Source organism: Aotus nancymaae, unplaced genomic scaffold (assembly GCF_030222135.1).
Source record: "Aotus nancymaae isolate 86718 unplaced genomic scaffold, 86718_ANA_hifiasm-v0.15.2.pri h1tg000029l, whole genome shotgun sequence".
Lineage (NCBI taxonomy): Eukaryota > Metazoa > Chordata > Mammalia > Primates > Aotidae > Aotus > Aotus nancymaae.
The window spans coordinates 57,483,898-57,505,158 of record NW_026988442.1 but is presented as its reverse complement, the minus strand read 5'-3'; the positions used below and the strand labels follow the sequence as shown (position 1 = coordinate 57,505,158).

General features: G+C 34.0%; 1 protein-coding gene across 2 annotated transcripts in view; it reads left to right on the top strand.

The window, feature by feature from the left end:
- Positions 1-21,261, top strand: part of KCNJ3 (potassium inwardly rectifying channel subfamily J member 3) — a 148,405-nt gene that overhangs the window by 5,148 nt on the left and 121,996 nt on the right. Inside the window, exon 2 of one of the 2 annotated variants that reach the window (XM_021665904.2) lies at positions 6,136-6,352. The exons of the other annotated variant lie outside the window; for it this stretch is intronic. Within the exon in view, the coding sequence (XP_021521579.2) occupies positions 6,136-6,352 (217 nt within the window). The remainder of the gene's footprint in view (positions 1-6,135; positions 6,353-21,261) is intronic. 2 annotated transcript variants of the gene reach the window in all.

Genomic DNA, 21,261 nt, shown 5'->3' with positions numbered 1-21,261 from the left:
TATGTTATTTTTGTGCTCACGTTTTTAATCCTCCATATATATATATATATATATGTAAACTACTCCAAATTGGATGTTGTCTTATTTCCCCAATGGCTATTATCAAGTGCAGATACAATTTAAAAAATGATTGTCTGAAAGACCATTAAGCTCTTTATCCTCCAACATTTTGCTAATCTAACCAGAATGATTCCAGAATCACAGGATTCCTGAAGTTTTCTCATATATTTATTGGTTTATTTTAATTTCATTTCTTGCACTTAAATGTGATTATGTTTTTGACTCAGTATGATCTTAATTTTATAATTAAGACTCTTCACCAATTGATCGTGGCCAATTTGAACTTTACTTTTAATACTGATACAATTATTTACCTTCCTTTGCAAAAATAAAATCCACAAATGAATATCTATATTTTTAAAAAGCTCTGTTCTTCTGACCATCACCTAGACCATTAGTGAAAATATTCAAGGGGTCTAAGGCTGAGTACCTCAGAATGCTCAGGAGCTAGGTCTTGTATTGGTTTGTGAGTTCTTTATGTAGATTCATTATATCCTTAAAATTAGCACAGTTCCTATTTATTCTAGCTTTTCCTTCTCTGACACAAGTATCCTTATTCTCTAATAAGTATAGAACTTGGGTTCTTTTAAAAATATATAATTATTATTCTTTTTAAAATAGTAGTAATATATTTTGTTTGATTTTTTTATATATATATATTTTTAATGGGATTCCTGAAAAGTGAAGGTTGACTTGTGCTCAGGGAAGAAAAAGTGAACAGAAATCAGAGGCATAAAGACCCACAAATAAACAGCAGTAGGTAAGAACAAATGATAAAGAGAGGAGGAAAAAGCATTTGATAGAGTGGAGAGTGTTTGGTGAGTAGGAGGAAATGTGCAAGTAGGGTTACAAAGCCTGTCCTCAGTTATTATAAATCCCACAAAAGGCCCTCAAGGAATTAATAAAGCTGCTCTTTCATTTGAATTGTATGAAAGCCTCACATAATCTATTATAAGTAAATTACATTGCATTCTATAAGAAATGTTCTTTTCATAAAATTGAACATTTTTTTGTGTTAATTGTATCAGCAGTAAAAATTCTTATTTTGGACTTGACTTTGGATCATAGTTTTTCCACCTGAGTATTCATGGAATTTCAAGCTTAAGGAGTCCAAGTAAATATACAATATAATTGTAGACAATCCCAATAAACTTCTAGGTCTATATTCTCCTCTACCTGACTACTTAAATTTTGGTTTGGGCACCAAAGCCATTGCCATAACTACTTTGGGTTACAAGGTACTTTTGTTCCTGATCCTGGTACCTGTGTTTGGCTCATTTCCCAATGTTAGCTGCCAGATATTACTCTGACCTCATTCCATGTAATTTTCTTTATGACTGAAGCATATATTCAGCGTGCGCGCACACACACACACACATGCATATTACACATATAAAGAGAATAAGTGAAATTACAGATAAAATGAGGAGGTGGTAGGCAAGAATGGTTTACTCTCTCTGTCTTAGCTTCCTTTCCTTTCCTTCCCAGACCACTGGCCCTGTGGGCCCTTTTCCAGCAAGGACTTGTGAAAGGTGGTGAGGCATGGATCAAGCTTTAGAATATGATAGAGGTAAATATCTAGTATCAGACAGTAGTGATTAAACATGTTATTCAAAATTCCCTAAGCCTCACTCCAAGCTAGGAAAGAACATAGTTACAGATTAGAGGTGGGAGAGAGAGAGGGAACAAAGATATGGATTACATTGGTGAAATGTGGCCTTGACATGAATGTGGACACTTGGCCACATATCTGCCAGAAGGAAGGGGGACAAATATGGATCAGCTTGTGCCAGGGCAGTACTAAATGTGTATCCTAGGGTAACGTATGTATATGTATGTGTGTGTGTTTGTGTGTGTGTCTGTCTGTCTTCGAATAAACCCTTAACAGTTACCCTCTGTAATATGAAGGCTGTTTGTCTGCAAAATACATGACAATGATGGTCCCTTCTAGGCACCTGTGACTTTTGATTCTGTTTCCACCTGTAGTCAGAATTGCAGTTGATTATCTTGTAGGCCTCTTTTGAGGCTCTCAGGAAGTTCTAAGTCCTTTGACATGAATTGCTTCTTTGAAATTAGTACAATGATAAAATGAGGCACAAGTCTTAAATTCTACACATAGGCCATTTACATATAATGAAAACATGAATAATTAAAATATTAGTATTAAATTTTATATATATATATATATGATAAGTAACTTCAAAATTATTGCCACAACCAAAATTGTACAGAATTATCAGAAAATGCCTGATGTTCACATTATAATTTTTTGGACAGTTAGTTTAAACAATTAATTTATTTAAACAAATTTTGAGCTCTAGATTTCTTCAATTTTTATAACTCCCAGAATTTGTTGTAATGCAATCAACAAGAATTACTAGAATGGTGGAAAGACATTTATTTCCTTCCCAAGATTCTATAAAATTGAATATAGAAGTTGTATGGAAGTCATTTTCAAGCCATAGTTTTTTCAAATTATCATCTAAAGTTTTAGAATTAATAATTTTTATTCACTGTCTTTCTTTAAACATCTTTCTTATTTATTCCACAGTTCTTGTGATTCTAAATAATTTTCTTATGAAATAAAAGTCAAACAGTAATCAACTTTTTAGAAATTTAAATAATTTACTGCATTAATCTTAACTTTTAGCAATCACTTTGAATTTGAAAATAATTTAAATTATTGTTGATCTAGACCATATAAATTTACATCATTTTTATCTAGAAAACAATCCTGGTTCTATGTTTCCTTGGGAATTAGAAAGTTTATAAAGCTAAAAGAGATAACTACATCATCAACAAATTGCTCTATCAATGGAAGGTTTCTTATAATATTTACCATGACAAAATGAAGAAAGATTACATTATTTTTAATCTCAAAATATTCTGCATATTATCAAATATTTCTGGGTGAAATATGGTAGTTAATTGCTAAATAATATGAAGCTGATGGAATATCAGTGGTGCCAATTATTACATACTCAAGTTACAGAAGAAAACTGATTTTATAAAGACACATACATAACTCCTCTTTATTTTTTTTTTCACTTTCATATACATGTATGTATCACAGTTCCTGAACAAACATTCAAACATTCTCTCCCTCCACTTATGCAAGTTGAGATTTAAAACTAACACACTGACTTTTTTATTTTTTTCCCCTCCTGCAAATCCCCAGAATTGCACCAGAATTAGGACAGACTAGATTAGAATTATTTAGAAGCCTAGAGTAGACTGTATGTGCTTCTGAAAATGTCTTTGGTAAGCATGTATAGCTTTTGAGAGTTTCAAAAGCATGTGACTGAACACTGCTAAGATAACTTGGCTGTAGTTAGAAGCTCAGACTTCAAACAATTCTAGCAGTCCAGGCACCTGCCGTATTAAAACCGCACACTTCGCTTTTGACCTGAGCCAGTCTATGGAGTTTCAGTGATTAAGAGGCTCCCCAGTATATTACAAAGTCAAAGAAGAAAAAAAAATCAGGGAGGTGAACATATTAATAGTTGAAATATTTGGTGGCCTAATATAAAGGAAGAAAGACTTGGAAAATAAAATTGTAAATATTTGTAGCACCTCTATCATTAAGGTTAAATTATATAGTATCCACTGGAAAATAATTTTCAATACATATGTAAAGAGTTTCACTTATCTGAAAAATATATAACCATTGAAAGCATGTTTCCCAAAGTGTCATATAATAGGAAGACCTGTATGGGATATAAAGTATTTGGGTGGGAGGGTAGAGATAGGGTAATTTTGAGTACAGGTATAATTTTGAGTGCATAAAGCAAATATTTAAAATCAGAAGGTATATTGAGGCTAAATGGAAGAGACCTATGCATATTTAAGCCAAAATTACTTATGTCTGAATAAACTACTTTGGTAAAAATAAAACATTTCTTATTCTAAGTTGTCAACTTCCTGATAGCCTGCCTGTTTCTAGGCCACTTATTTCCATAGGTTGTTAAATGATTAGGGAATGCAAAATGTAACAGCTTACTCTAAAGTCTTTTAGAATGAAGCACAGGTATAAATAACAAATGTATGAAAAAGGAAGACAAATTTTAGTATTTGTGCACATATATAATACTTAGGAAAATATATCTTCTTTGGGGAAAATTGAGAACAAATGAGAAAATGTTTTTAAAACAATTATTATTGTCAACAATGCTAAGTAGCTCAGGAAAAGCAGAACTTAGAATGGTAAGCAAAAAGACCCAAGTTAATTATACACATCAGAATACCACCTTGTGTTCATATAGCACCTGTTTCTTAGTAGGTGAGAGAACAATGTCACAAGGTTTTTGCTTTTGTTGTTTTAATTTTGTTTTGTGTGGCATTTATTTTGTTATATTAATCAATACTTGTTATACAACCATGTAGTTTCAAAGACGTTGGTCTCATTTATATTTTACTAATTTGAGAATAGATTTAGAAATACAGGTGACTCAAAAAAGCTCTTTTGGGAGCTTTTTCATGCTGTCTTGGAAACGGCTAGTTTTCTCAAATATTGGTTGCTAGAGCTGCTGTTTTAATTTTTGCACCATCAGATTTTTCCATGGCTCTTTTATTTGTTTGTTTGTCAGCAATCATTTTTTTCCTGGTCTTCTTTTTTCAGCTACACACAAGTTAGAGAAGAAAAATAGTCTCCTTTTCATTAGAATAGTTCTACACAAATAGTATCCCTGAGTATTTCTAACTACAAAGTAGCCTCTCTAGTTGACTAATTCTCCTGTTGAAACTCTTTGCAACAATTGTTGCCATAATAAAGCACCACCAATTTGGAACCCTTCATTCTGTTTTGCCACAAAGGACATGTTGCTAAGCCACATTTCTCAGTGTTTTCAGACTCACTTACTGCATGTAAAAAGCCAATGTATTTTTTTTTTTTTTTTTTTTTTTTGGAACTCTGAGAGTAAGAATTTTTCTTCAAACAATCATTTCATTGGACAGACCAGTCTTACAGATTGTTTTGTTATTAAATTAGTTTTACATGGAATCTGTTAAAATAGATTCATCAAAGTCCCATTTGACCAGCAGCATGCTCCCCCTTCCCACCATTTTTTCTGTGCTCAATCCTAACTACCCAGCCCTTATTTTACCACCATAATTACATACACATATATGTTTGCTTGTATGTGATTATTATATGTGATAGATATGGAAAATGAAAATGAAGAGAAAAGAAAGATGAGTAAGTTTACTCCCATGGTTTGCTAATTTTTAATCGTCATATTTAATTTTCTTATAGAGTCCTAGATTGATTTATACCAAAACTGAATGCCACTACCTTAGAAAGATTTTATTAAACTATGTTTCTCAGGTATAGTTTTTTTGAAACTGCATTTTGATTAAGGAAAGTTCAATTTAGTACAATTTTTCACTGTGTTTTAAAAGTCATGAAATGACAGAGAAGCAAATATTTATAATGAGGTTTATTAGTAGGAGTTTGAAAACCATTAGCTAACAACATCTGCCATTTATTTTTATTATGTAAGCTCTTGTGTACATAACATAGCTTAATATGAGAACAGCTTCACTCTTGTATTTCATTTTACATGTGTTTTGTTACGTTTTGAAGGTCTGGAAAATAAATTATTGTGTTTTCCTTTTTAATAATCAATAAATCTCTTTCAAAGTGATGGTCAATCTTTGTCAGCTTTAAGAAACTCCATAAGAATTGGCTATTTATTTATTTGCTTTGTTGAGAGAAAAAATATCTGGCATGCAATGAGTTATCCTGCAGTGATTGCTGTCAAGCAGCAGCACATGCACACTCAGTTCCACAGTTTGTGCTAACAACCATTGTTGGACCAGGCATTTCTCCAAAGCTCATGAGTTAGGGAATGGTAATTATAGCAAGTTGTGTATTATAAATAATGCATGTATGTTCCTCATGAGCTATGTGGGATTTCGGCCCATTTGCTAGAACATAGTTGCATAATGATTTGTTTGGATTTTGTTGCAGATGATTGATAGTGCAGAATGTTGGCAATGATGTAAATTACTGTTGGGCTGGCTTGAAAATTTCAGTACAAGTGGTGATTTCTTCTCTTTTTCTGTGTGCTTGTCTAGTCTCGGCAGACACCTGAGGGTGAGTTCCTTCCCCTTGACCAACTTGAACTGGATGTAGGTTTTAGTACAGGGGCAGATCAACTTTTTCTTGTGTCCCCCCTCACAATTTGCCACGTGATCGATGCCAAAAGCCCCTTTTATGACCTATCCCAGCGAAGCATGCAAACTGAACAGTTCGAGATTGTCGTCATCCTAGAAGGCATTGTGGAAACAACTGGTGAGTAACAACAGATTTGACATAAAAACTTTATTTATACCATAATGACATTATATGATTTGCACGATACCTGTCATGAGTTGGGTGAAATGACTCAGAGTTTAAAGTAATGATTTACCTTTTATTTCTTTGTAACATTAAATCGATACTATTTTGAAAATTAAAATGTACTGTTTTGATAGTTACATACATGATATTAACTCAGGAATATTCACTGTAAAAAAAGTGAGATGACTTCTTATAAATGATTATGATGTTCTATTACAATTACAAACTTGACTTTCTTATAATCATGATATTTCTTTAAAGATTTAAGGCTCAAAAAATGTATGGTAATTAGTGAGCAGCCTGAACTCAGCATGCATATTCTGGCCTTGGGGATGGTGATTTGGGGTGTCATTGATAGAGCTTCGATATCCACTATGTGCAACCTCAGTGGAAAATTCCCTGTGTGTGTGTCTGTGTGTGCTAAAGCTGCATTTTAATTTTGAAGTGGGTCAGTGGATTTCCCCAGCTGAACCTTGACCAAAATTTCATTTCAAGAAGAGATTTTTACTCTTTTTCTGCTCTCATATAGCTATGTGCTGAATGTTCTTCCTTAAGATGCAGTATAAATCGGTATGCCCCAAATACCATTTGCTATTGTCTGAGGACAGTTACGTTGACAAAGGAAATTAGCAATAGTTATGAGCATAGTATTTGGGGCCTAAACATTGCCCAGTTAGTTTGGAACCTACTGGATGTCTGAGATTAATAATGTAGTATCCCTATAATTGTATGTATATGTACGTGTGTGTGTGTGTGTGTGTGTGTGTGTGTGTGAGTTCTACACTTTCTATAAGTACTGAGATAACAAGAAACATTTTAGCTTTTAATTGTTTTCTACCAATATCATCTGAATTATATAATGCTAATGATTATGTATAAACCATAGCAATATTGAAATTAGCACTGGCAATACTATAGATAAATTCAAGCTTTATACCAAGGTGGAAAGTCTTTGATCATGTAACAGTCAGTACTGTCCAAGCAACAGGAGGAGGAAAGCCCTTGTAATTTTAGCATGTCTGTCACATAACACCTATCTGAAATTTAGGCAAGATATTTACTCTCTTAAAGCTTCCTGTACTTCTCTTCAGAGTGAGGATGATAATAACCACCTCAAAGCTGCTTGTAGTATTTTAAACTGAAGCACTATTATTAGTTAGTTGATGTAACTTTCTATAATATTTAGCATTAGATAATAATAGTGCTTCAGTTTAAAAATTATGATTTTAAGGACAGTGAAAAAATATTTAATGCATTCATCTATGTATGAAATTTTATTTCTGCATACTATTTTATGATTTAAAGCTCCTGTTCATTTTTTTAACTTATAATTGAAATACCATAATATTTTAAAAAATACCATACATTGGTAAAAAGTATAATCAATTTATAAAGGCTCTTAGTTCAAGAAATCTTTAAATTTCCATTTTTATTCATCTAATTAAAGTAGTAATATATTAGGGTTTAAAAACAGATGTTGCCATTTTTATTGGTTTATTTCTTATAGCATATGGTTCTTTCTTTCATATATCTGCTTATAGTTTACCAATTGCTTATTAATATGCTCATCACTGACAGGAATGCATTTTTGTTTCACTTGATAGCCTTAAAAATGTTTTATTAGATCAATCTACTTATCTATTTAGCTATCCATTAATTATTTCCTGTTTTCCCTAAATACTGTATATATTTGTTAAGAGTGAAAGTGTTTTTCTATAAAATCACAGTCAAAGATGGAATAGTTCTTCAGTCTTACTTTGTGTTTCTTAAGCTTGATATACTTGAAAAATTAGGCCAGGTATTTTGTAGATTGTCTCTCAATTTGGATATGTCTGCGGTTTCCTTATTCATTCTTTTGAGTTTTAGCTCCCATACGGCATCTTAAGGGAATATTGAAGCAGGTTATTTGTATATTTTACCTATTTTTTAGAGGATCATGGTTGGTATACAATATTCTACATGATATTATGGTTTTGTAACACAAATTATTTATTAGAGTTATAGATTTTTTTTTACTACTTCTTCCCTCCGGCCTTAAAAAAAGAAATAAGTTGGAAGACAATACTTTCCACAGAAAATGTGAAAACGTGGCTGGAGATTGAGTTTCTTATTTAGAGATTGCCTTTTATGGAGAAGAGATTAAAGTCCACTTCCTCTTAACCTCTTAATTAAGCCTGTTTTCTAGATCTAATATAGCAAGACAAATAAGAAAAACATTACTCATAATTTATAGAATTTATTTTGTGGAAAATTTATCTGACATATTGTTTGCGTGCATGCCCTAACTAATTAAATCCCACACTGTTCAAACTCTGTAAAATCTATGTATATTTCCAGACCTCCCTGAGCCTGAACAAAGAAATTTTTATGTCCATTTGATCATTTAAAATTTTACTGAGATTTATTTAGGTTCACCTTTAATGATGTTTCCTTCTTTATCCTTTCATTCATAATAAACTTTACTTTCTCATAATATGTATTGCCTAGAACAAGACAATATGATTTTTTGGGATTCTTTCAGGGAACTAGAATGCTATGTTTACATCGTACTAAAGAATAAACTTTTCACTACTTTGTGAATAAGGTTAGTTGATGTAACTTTCTATCATATTTAGCATTAAAAAATGGCTTGTCATCATTCAGTAGTCATTTATTAGATAAGTATGTATTGAATGTATGTTGTGTGCTTGAAAGTATGTAAGCTGCTAGAGATATAGTAGTGACTTGGACAGACAGAATTTCTTTCCTCAGACAGGTTGTATTCTAATTGGAGGTGGCAGACCACAATACCCAAATAAATAAGGGAGGTATCAGATAACATAGTTGGGGGAAAAAAAAAAAACTCGGGAGCCTGAAGTGGAAGGATTGCCTGAGCCTGGGTGACACAGTGAGACCCTGTGTCTGAAAGTAAATAAATAAACAAACAAAAAAACCAAGGTGATGGTATAGGGATAAAGGGTCCCTGTAGGCTGCTTTAGGCTAATAATCAGGGAAGGTCTGAAGAGTGAACCTGACTATCCAGAAGGCCTTTCTGGGCCAGTCTGGGGGAAGAGCGTGGCAGACGCTGTGGAACAGCTGGTGTAAGGGCCCTGAGTTGGGAATGAGCTTGATTTATTCTGGGAACTAAAAAAAGGTGGAGGTGGTTGTAGCAGAATGAGCCATGTGGAGAGTGGGGTGAGAAGTCAGAGAGGAGGAAGGGCCATATCTGCACTCTAGATGGTTTTATTGCACCAATAGTAAGTGTTAGGATTCCATTAAAAAGCAGAGCCTGTATTTATATAAAAGAGTAATAATTTAGTAATCTCAAAGTGTATACAACAACAACAACAAAATCCACTCTTTACATATAGTGGGTTGCATGTAGTTAATTTAAAAATTAGTCATTCTGAATGTCTTGGAAATGCATACTGAGACACTCTGATGTCTCAGAAATGCATACAATTTTAGACAGTTCCCACTTTTGTATTAATTGTATCCCTCCTTTACCCTCCTACCCTCACACCCCTACCTAATATCTTTGTTCACAGCAGTGCTCCAGTGGTAAAAGTCTTCTAATTTCATTTAGTTTTTGTTTATTCCCATTGCTGTGGTCTCAGCAGGAGTGGTGTGGCAGGAGGGAAGTGAGAAATTAGCTTTCTAATTTCCTTGAAAGTTTCAGCTTTTCAGCTCAGGACTCAAATGTTACTCTCCCCACTTTTTGGGAAGTACTCCTCATTGATCAGACACAGGTTTGTTGCCCGCCTTGCTTCAAATGAGTTGGATTTTCACTCACAAGGTTTGTCTCTTCATTAATAAGCTTTGCAACTTTGTTCATCTAGCAAATTTCAAAACGTAGGTTACCTCTCACTCTTGCTCTCTTTGCAGCTTCTCCCAGGAGAGAGAGCACTGCTAGAGGCAAACAAAGCATTGCAGATTTGGCTCATTAGAACTCCGTGCTTTCAAACTTCAATCTGGTTTCTGCTGCTATTTGGCAGTCTTTTTAATTGTCTTTTCTGTACTCTCAGGCCTGCTCCCCATGGGATCTATTTTAGACCTTTTCTCTCTCTCTGCATTCCCAATCCCAGCTGTCCCATCCCTAACTTGGCATGTCATCTCTCCACCTAGTCTATTAAAAAGAATGTGACACTTCAATTTTTATACATTTCTTTATCTCTATTCTGTTCTCATAGTTAGCTTCTCGTTCTCTTTCCTGGTGTCTGTGAGGAAAAGTGCCTATTCTTTTCCAAAACCATGACTTTTATAGCTACAAATGTTTCTTATGCATCGCTTTCTACCACCTATGACTCAAGCGCCAATTCTTAGCATCCCTGACATCTAAAATCCCATTAACTCTTTGTATTTGCTCTGAAATATTTTCAGTTCTTTCCTACTGGACAAAAATAAAACTCTATTATTTGTTTGTTCCTTTATACACTTAAGGTTCTTCCTGAAATTCAGACACACTGCATTCTCCCCACTCTCTCTCTCTCTTTCTTTCTCTTTGTATTTTTCAGTTGTTCCATATATCCTACATCCCTGCCTCTTCCTGCTCCTCCTCTCTCCAGTAAATATTTTCTAGTTTTTCCTTTCTAGTCTAGATATTTGCTTTTTTAGTGAATTCACAAAGTGCTCACAAATCCACCATTTCTTTTATCTCCAGCTATGAAACTCTCCTCCAGCTATGGTCTTGTATTTGTTATTTAATTTCTAAACCATTTTTTCCACTTGAACATCACTATTTTAATTCAAAGTTACCTTGTCAAAATACCAAACCATCAGCTTACCCTCAAATTATATCCTCATTCAGAAAGTTTGCATCTATTAATGGTAGCTATTTTGTCCTGGTCCCCTGCTTTTAAATTTAGTTAATTTGTTCATCCAACAAATGCTTATTGAGCAGGTATTATAGGCTAAACAATTCTTGACTTTAGGGAACACAGTTTGCAAAACAAAATTCCTTCCCTATATGGATACTTATGTGGGATACAGACAAAGACAGAATGAAGTGCATCATCTAGAATGTTAGAAACTGATAAGTGCTATGGAAAAAGAAATACAGCAAGTGAAGCGGGACTGGGAGTGTAGGGACGTCAGGGAGGCTGAGTTAAATAGGCGATAGTTGAGCCGAAACTCAGTATTTTGAGCAAAGCAAATATTAATAACTCAGAGGAGAACTTTCCAGGTAGAGGTACCAGTAATTACAAATGCTCCAAGGGGCAGGGTACCTGGCTGCAACTCCCTGTTAGTAATACCTCTCAATTCAACTCTTTCTTTTTAAACCCACATCATGGTACTTCTAAATCACACTAGTTGTCTCAGAAATGGATTTAGTACCTAGAGGATCTCCGTTTACATACAGATAGCATACTACTGCCTGGTAAATTTGTGTACAACACTACTTCCATAATATACTTGTGCTCAAAGTCCCTTATGATGGCTCCATCAAAATACACACATTTCCTATTGAGAAAATTAGGCTGCCCTTTTATGGTACTGCTAATACACTGCTCATACACTCACTCTTGCCTCCAATATTTGTGATCATGTCATTTTCCATTGCCTAGGATAGGATTTCTGTCTTCTCTCACATAGCACAATAGTGGCATATTTGTTGAATCTTCCATGAGCACTTTAATCCATAGTTTTTCTCAATACCTCATTAAAACAAAACTTTTACTATGCGAGTGATATTAAATGCCTACTTATTATAGAAAAAAATAAAAATATGCAAAATATAAAGACTTTACTCTTAATTTCATCTATTGCACTGTTAACACATTTGTGAGTAACCTTCCAGGTGTTTGTATTCCGATATATCATTTTTATGCTACCTGTGCCACGTTGTAACTGACTTTATTGTATAATCTATTGTTAATGTCTTTCATGTCAAATGACTAATCTACGCCATTAGTTTTAATGACTTTACTATATTCTAGTTTATATATCTATCTTAATTTTTTTATTCTCTCCTAGTTTTGGATCTTGAGGCATTTCCTTTTTAATAAGGTTAAATAATTTTATAGGCTCTAGTTTCAATTTACTTATCGCCAACTTTACCATTTTAGATAAATTCTCTGCAGATAGAATTTCTGGGTAAAGGTCCATTATATCTGCTGGTTTGTAACACATACTTCAGGGTTTGCTACCAAGTGCCCGTTTCTTCATGCCCTTGCCAGTAATGGACATAATTATTATTTTTTCATTTTTTTTTCTCTTTGATTATTAACACTAGTGAGATTGAAATGATTGTATCTCTCTATTAGCTGTGAATTTTACTTTGCAAGTTCTTGGTTAATATTGATCATTTGCTTTCAACTCTCTTTATGCATATATTTTTGTATAATTAGCACATTATTAGACAAAATCATATTTCTAGTAGTCTAAATACTTTTATCAAAATGTTTTTTAAATGTATATGTGTATTATATTTATCTCACATGTTTTATGACATCTCTGAATAAGCTATAAACTTCTGATATTGATTAAGGACTTTGTTTATGGCTACTTATTTTATATGCCATAGATCCTGGAAAGTGGTAGACCCAGTAAGCACATTCGATCTGTTTGTTTTTATTTTTAGCTGATTTTAATAGAGTTGCCTTATTTTTATAAGCTTACTCTTGTGAATTTTTTTCTTACAGGAAATTGATCAATAAATGTTTTTTGATTACCTATGTTATTTTAGGTTCAAGATAATATAAGGTTGATTAAGGAGAAAGTCCATAGTCCAGAGGGAGAAAGGAGCTGAACTAAATCAAGTATTAACACTGTGTACTCAAATGAATGTAAAGTTAGGCTATAGCAGGGGCCTAGAGGAGTGGTCCCTAATGGATTTCCCCCAAAGGAGATCTTAGAAGTCTCTCCTGAGGACAGGGTGTGAACTGAAACTTGAAAGTGAAGCAGAAGCTCAACATTACAGGGAGCTAAGCCTTCTGGCCAGAGACAAGTGCAGGCACTTAGGACTCATTTTATTAGGGTTGTCATAAATAATTTGGTATGATGAGAGTGTAGAACAAGTCTAGGGAAACTGACTGGAGATGAGCCTAGAATTTGTCCTGGATAACAGTTTGGACCTAATTCTCCAGGCCATAAAGCTCTTGATGGATTTTAAGCAAGAGAATGCCATGATCATATCAGCATGCTAGAAAGATGCCTCTGGCTCCAGATGGAGGATGGATTGAGTGTGGCTGAGATTGGAGATAGCCCAGGTATTAAGCTGTTACAATAGGCTCTACCAGAGGTAATTGGTTCTTTCATGAAATTGTCTGGCTCAGGCAACCTGTGACTCTTTAGAATAATTTTTAAAAAGCCCTTGGTTTCCAAGATGTTACCTGTAATTAGGGAAAAATGGCCCCAGGATTCTTCCTCCTGAAGTTCTCTAGGTTACTTAAAAGTGAAGACACCCAGATAAATAAAAATGATAAATTAAACAGCACTAACCAGCCATTGACTCTTTTCCTTACTAGTGAAAAACAGAAATTTTCTAATGAATATATCTTAGAGTAGAAGCTCCACTTGTGAATAATTGAGGTATACCTGTAATTTTCCTCTTTTAATGATTTGATAATATTTAGCTTTATTAATTATAATTAATCATTACTTCTTAGTGATCTATCAAAAGACAGTGATCAGCAAACTACTAGTGTTATGTAAGTGAGGTAGTATTGTTCTGACCATTGGAAATGTTATTTATCCTTCCTAATTGCAGTTTCTGGGTCTTTAGCCTACGAACTCCTCACTCGTATGGTAGCCATAATCTAAGTCAGGCGTGTCATGTTTACCTCTCTAGTGTCCCTGTTTCCACCCAGATCTCTGATTCCTCTTAAGGTAATTGCTGGTGTTTTACAAGACTTATCTTATCAGGTAAAAGCATTGACACACGGATGTGTATAGGTTGGACATCTCAAAAGTAGATTCTTCCTAGTAATTTCCATTTTTATATATTTGTAATTTATCGCTTCTTCATTGTGAACTTTTTTCTCTTTAAGATATATCTTTATCAGTAATTCATAGGTCAAAACTCAAACTTTTTGGGGACACGTATTCCTTTTTAATCTAAAGCAACTTTTTATGAGCAGTTCCTAAATAATATCCTACTTCATTATTTTCTTTTGATAATTGTAGAAATTTTCTGAAGACTTAAAAAAATTAATACTTAAATATTGAAGCATGAAATAGGGTGACTAGCTGTCTTAGTTTGCCTGAGGCTGAAAGGTTTTCCAGAACATATGAAATTCAGTGCTAAAACCAAGAAAGTCCTGTTCAAATTAGGATGGTCACTTTACTCAGCAGTCTGAGAATGTTAATTCAGCCTTCCTGACTGCCTGCCTCAATTTAATTGAGTTTACTCTATCGATAGTGAAATGTCCTTTTTTTGCATTCAGGATAGGTATATTCCACCATTTACTGACTTTACTTTTGTCAAGGCTGAAATCACAAAAATACATAAAAAGGATATTTGCACATATTTTCTCTAAGGTTTTCAGTGTTTTATTGAAAATTTAATTAATGTAGTTCTTAGCATCTTAGGGTGGACATTTTTTATTTGCTGTGCAGGAGATTGGTATGGGTGAATTACCATACTAATGTGAAGTGGGTTGAAATAAAGTCGACACTACATTTGTCACGATCTGGGCTGATATGGATAAAGGGAGTCAGCAAACCTTATGGATAATCCAGTTAATTGTTAAATGTAAGCACAGGAAAATTGTAATTGGGGAACAAGCAGTTTTGGTTAAGATGTGTCATAGTGCAGTGACAAGAAACTGTGCAATTTACAGTAATTCATTTCCAGAGTGTTTCAAGATGAGGTCTTGGGACTACCTGTATTATAATCTCATGGGATTCTTATTAAAATGCTGACTTGTGGGCCCTCACCTAGATTTACAGTGTTAAAATGCCTGAGGTTTGTGGTCCAGGAAATGTGCATTTTTTAAAAGCACACAGGTGATTCTTAGAGCACTAAAGTATACAACTCTTCCATCTAGCAACTAGGAAATCCACTAGTATTTATTGAATTAACTACTCAACTGCAATAACATGACTTAACCTAAACCATAGGCATGTGGTAGAACTGGAAGAGAACATAATCCTTTAAATTTCTGAAGTCTTCAGAGGTGAAGCTTTGTTGTCAATTCAGACTATGCCAATTAATGTAGCCAAATGAAAACTAATGTGGGTAGAAAACAGTAAAAATCAAGAGTGTGAATTAAAATGCATTGCTATTCATTATCATAACCAAGAACAAGATGTGATATTTATTGTGGAACATTGTGTGAAGATGTGATGTAAATGCCGTACAAGGACATTAGTGCCACTTACTGATGGATAGAAATCTGATCCTTGGAACTGCTACACACTCATGAAACCAGAACACCATGTGCCATTATTTACTGTTTCATGGCAGAGAATATCATTATGCTTACAGCAAAGTTCAAAGTGACAATTTTCATAATTTTACATGGAGACCACCACTGGCTGTTAGTCATTAAAACTAAACTATTTGAGAGCTTCCTTTTCTGGAGAAATTTTTGCAGAGTAAATAGAGATTAAATATGAATATGCTTTTAATAGGTAATGATAATGAATGGATAAGTTGTCAGGTCCAGATAGAGTGAGTCTCTCTTGAGAAATAAAGATTCTAGGCCCAGTTTGGCACTGTCTCAATTTGATTAGTTTTAACTTTGTTATTTCTATGCCCCAGGCTCTGTCAGAAAAAGAGCTAAGATGATTTAACCTACTTGGTTCATAGCAGTGACCTTAGCACTCAAATTCCAATGGAAAATCATAGCTGCTGTTGTTATTGTTGCTGTTGAAAATAAATGTTGAATGAGATAAAATAATATGAAGTTATTTTATAAACTGGGACATCTTAATATTTATTAATGGTGGCAGCAGAGTTCCATCAGAATATTGAGGATACATCCTCTTGGGACAGGGTGGGGAGGGAAGGAAGGAAGACCATCAATTCTTTGTTCTCCCAGGGTGGCTTACCCTTGGAGCATATTATTAATCATGGTGATTATATATGGAATGTATTTGCTTAGCCTTTATGTTGAAAATATACTTGTAAGCCTAAGCGTAACCGTAGTTCTGATCCATTCCTGCTACCTACTTCAGAGAAGAGCTATGTCTAGACCATTTTAGAGGGTTGATTAGATCTTAAAGACTTTTGAACAAAGAACATCTTAGTCTCCCTTAAATTACTGTCAAGCAATTTTTCCATATGACTCTAAATTAAATTTTAATATAATTTAAGCCCTTAATTTTATTTTGCTTTACTTTCATTTCAGATTCCTTGTCATTTAAGTTGGAAAATGCCCTGTTTATATTTCAGAGCCATCTTATTCACATGTAGTACCAACTCTGTGCTGTACCTTACCATTTAGATACAGGCAAAATCTGGTTCCTTGGAAACAAAATTTTTTCCCAAACAGCAATGACTATGAGAGGATAAGTGTGGGAAGGGATGAGTGCATAGTTCTTTGATGACTAGAGAAGGTTTGGACCTTATGAACTGAAAGTGCATGTATGTGTATGAGCTTTCAGCACTATTTTAGTACTTTTTCTTCACTAAGGGTTTACTTTCTGACTCATGGTCCTGATTCAGCAGTTCCCCAGAAATGGCTTCAATCCTTCAGTGTTTGGCAGCACTACTTAGAGAATGTAGAGGGAAAATGATGTAGCCTCTTTGTGTGTGTGTGTATTTATTCAGATTAGCATTATCGACTCCAAAAATGTTTTAGCATGTGTTATCTAGTTTTTTTTCTATTTTTGCTTTGCTATACATTTTTCCCTGTGGTCTTTTAAAAAATATGTTTCATTACCCTCCATTTTAATTTTTATACATTCTGTGCAAAGCTTCATTGAACTTATATGACTTATTTTATTCATTCAGTTAAGATTTTTAATATCTTCTAGACTGTAAATTGTAGAACAGTAGTGCTTTACAATAATCTTTTACACAAAAGGTCAGGTCTTTTACGTGTTTAAAGCCAGTTTTCTAAAATTGAGGGTAGACTTTGGTCTTGAACTTTCTATGTCCCATGCTGTACAGCACACTGATCTATTGGTTTTAATTCAGTTATTGTATATTGTTGGAATTCAGTATAACAAGCTGAATTTATCTTCTAAATATATCTAAAATGTTACTAAATGAAGAGATGTAACAGAGAGCTCTCCTAGGTTTCAGGTTCTACTAGACCAGTAGTACAAATGCCAATTAAAATCTTGTTTCTTGGCCGGGCATACTGACTCACACCTGTAATCTCAGCACTTTGGGAGGCCAAGGTGGGTAGATCACCTGAGGTCTGGAGTTCGAGACCAACCTGGCCCACATGGTGAAACCCCGTCTCTGCTAAAAATATAAAAATCAGCTGGATGTGGTGGCACTTGCCTGTAATCCCAGCTACTCAGGAGTCTGAGACAGGAGAATCTACTTGAACCTGGGAGGCGGAGGTTGCAGTGAGCTGAGATGGCGCCACTGCCCTCCAGCCTAAAAAGTACACACACACACACACACACACACACACACAATTTCTTATTTGAACTGATCATTCAATTTTATCTGCTTGATATGTCTTCACTGGCTTGGATATGCTTGGTAAAATCTAACATGACACATTCAGCTTTGAAAAGCGTATTTCTTACTTTATTTTTTTATAGTGAAAGCCAGAATATTATTGGAACCAGAAAAAGTTGAGAGTTGGAAAAAAGTCACATTTATGATGTTTTAAATCTTAGCTATCCTCAAGTTGAATAGTAGAACTGGAATGATCAAATTATAAAGATAAAATGCACCTCAACGATAATCTAGTTAAAATCCTCCATTTTACAGAAATGGAAACTATGATTCATTTAGGGGAAACAACTTGTCTGTCTTATCATAGTTCATTGGTGGAATGACCTGGAATATGTTTGTGTGCTTTGATTCTTATTCCAGCATTCTTCTCATTACTGATGATATTTCAGTTACTTAAATGCATATCTTGCTTGCCCACTTTAAAATAATTTATAATGACATAAAGACTATATTTTGTTAACATTTGTCGATAATCTTTCCTATTTCTAGGGTCTAAGTTTCAGATCAGATCAGACAGTTACCTAGCTAACTAGAGAGGAAGGAAAGTCAACAGATTTTTGTCTTATAGGTAGGTCTGCTCTTGAACAAAATTACAAAGTTTTTTTTCTTTTTTGCAGCAAATACACTAAAAGTTGTAGCTATTAAGACAGCCATATTATCAGTAACTGTGCATAAACAAACTATGTATCAAGCACCGTGCCAGACACTGAGTACACAATGGTGAATGAGAAAGTCCAGGGTTCTCAGCCAGTATAATTCATAATCTGGTGAGAGATAAAAATATGTACACAGGCAGTGATGAGTAGTGTAAATTGGGAAATGTACCATGCTACTAGGGGATGGATGAGATCACAACTTAGGCTTTGGAAGAATAAGTGAGACTTGGCAAAGAAGGGGGAAAAGAATATTATCAGAAGAGTAAAGAAAGTTGGGAGATCTCAAGTGTAAGAGAAGAGAAAAACTTGCTGTTTAAATTACTGAATGACATTCGTATGGTTAAGGTAGAGTGTGTGTGAGATAACGCATGTTTCAGGAGATGTTAGGAGAAGAGTAAAGGCTAGAAAACCTAGCACTTTCAGTTCACCCATGTGCACTTAATTGTAAACAGTAATGGGGGAGCCATAGATGTTTTTCTTAAGCAGGAAAATGACATAATCACAATTGCACTTTAGAAAAAAAACCACACACTGGCCGACCTTGGAGACAGTGTAAAACAGGGCAAAACTGGAGGTGGGTAGAATATTTAGGATACTACGGCAGTAATTGAGATGAGAGATGATCCTTTATTCACTTATTGCTAGAGGAAGTTTGAAGAAGCATCCACTCTTGGCTGTGGTATAAGGGAAGACTAGAAAACTCGAAGCATTTAACATTTAATTTTTCCCTTGATAAAGTTTCATGCTTGAAAATGGAGGAGAAGACATTTAAGATGGTACAACAGTGCAGGTTTGAGGGTATGAAAATACAGAAAATAGGCTGAGCATAGTGGCTCATGCCTGTCATCCCAGCACTTTGGGAGGCTGAGACAGTTGGATTATTTGAGCCCAAAAGTTCAAGACCAACCTGGACAATATGAGAAGACCCTTTATCTGCAAAAATTACAAAAATAATAGCTGGATGTGGTGTTACCTGTCTGTGGTCCCAGTTATAGGGGTGACATATATAATGGAAGAGTTTCTAAATTCAGGTTTGGACTGCAGGGTAAGGTATGTGAAGAGGAATAAGATTTAAAAGTAAGGCGTAAGGCTAGAAATGTATTGGGAGTAGGCTGTGGATAGCTGAGAGAGCCAGACCTTCACTTTATGAGGCAAAAACCAAAAAAAAGCTATCTCAGGTTTTTGAGCAGGAGCAGGAGATCACTGGAATCACATTGTACTTAAGATCTCTGAGTAATAATGTGTAAAATAACAATAGTATATGTAAGATTGTCTTTCCCATTTTATTATGTTCTGTGTTCATGTTGTCTCTTCTATGAGAGGATAAATGAATGATAAATTCGTTTAACTTGGTAAAAATTGCTTTACAGTAATGGGATAAATACATTTAAAAAACTGGATTAAATATGCTTAGTACTTCAGTAAAAATAAATTGTCCAAATTACTATTTTTACAACTAAAGAAATACAAAAGTTTATTTTTAGGAGAGTATTTAGATACCTAGAATGAGTTTGTGTTCAAAACACAGTATTTTAAATATCATTCAGAGTGATATGAAAACTAAATTACAATTTGTAGCTTAAATTATAATTCCAAATTATAATTAGATTTAAAAAAAACTTTTAAACAGGAAATCTGTGAAATCATTTGAATCACCCAATAATACATTTATATTTCATGATTTAAAATTAAATTCTAGAGAGCACCGTTGAATCATGCACCATTTGTCTTTCAGAATTCTTTAATAAAGAATGACTATGTGAAGAAAAAATAAAATATCAGAAACTTGACATTTGTTAAATTAATGCTTTGTGTGAAGATAAAATGATGAATATTATAGTTATAGAAATTAGTCTTATAGTGACAATATCCAATTGATAAAATACCAGGAATATCTGAGATTACACAGTGTTGTGTGTGTATGTGTCTGTGTGTGCCTTCTGGCTTCTGATGCATACACTTAAGGTTAATCAAGGACCATTAAAATAATAATCATGGTTTTTTTTTTATCTATGCTATTATTAGAATAGCTTAGTTCAGTAAATGCTGACTATAGATAAATTCTGCCCTATTTTGTGAGCAAAATGAATTTAAACTGATTTAGGGAGGGAAAGATAGATAAATCAACTTTTCCTACAGCTCAAGAATCTTCTTTTGATGTGTCACCAAGGTCAGCCTAAGCTATTATACATTTCCTGCTCACGCAGTGGTTTTTACTCTGCAAGCAAAAGTGAGAATAGAGCATAACCTGTTGAAGAATGCTTTCCCTACACATTTCAATTTGTGGCACTGTGCCAGCAATTATGTACCATAGGAATGAATGGTTTATTGCCTTTTAGCTTTAGCTTTGCCATTTTCCAATATAATGCGGTGTCAAATTGGAAAATGAGGATTTTTAACTGCCTGAGAGAATGAAAGCTGCTGTAATGGGTGTAAGTAAAATCTGTACTACTATTATACATGTAATGTTTAATTATAAATATAAGAAAAATGTTATGTTTCATTATGTATGTATGTATATATACAAGATATGTGTGTGTGTGTGTGTGTGTATATGTACCTATATATACCTTTGATGGAGACCTGGGAAATGAAGAAATATTTCACTCTAAGAGATTTTAATGACTCACCTGGGTTTTTAGTGT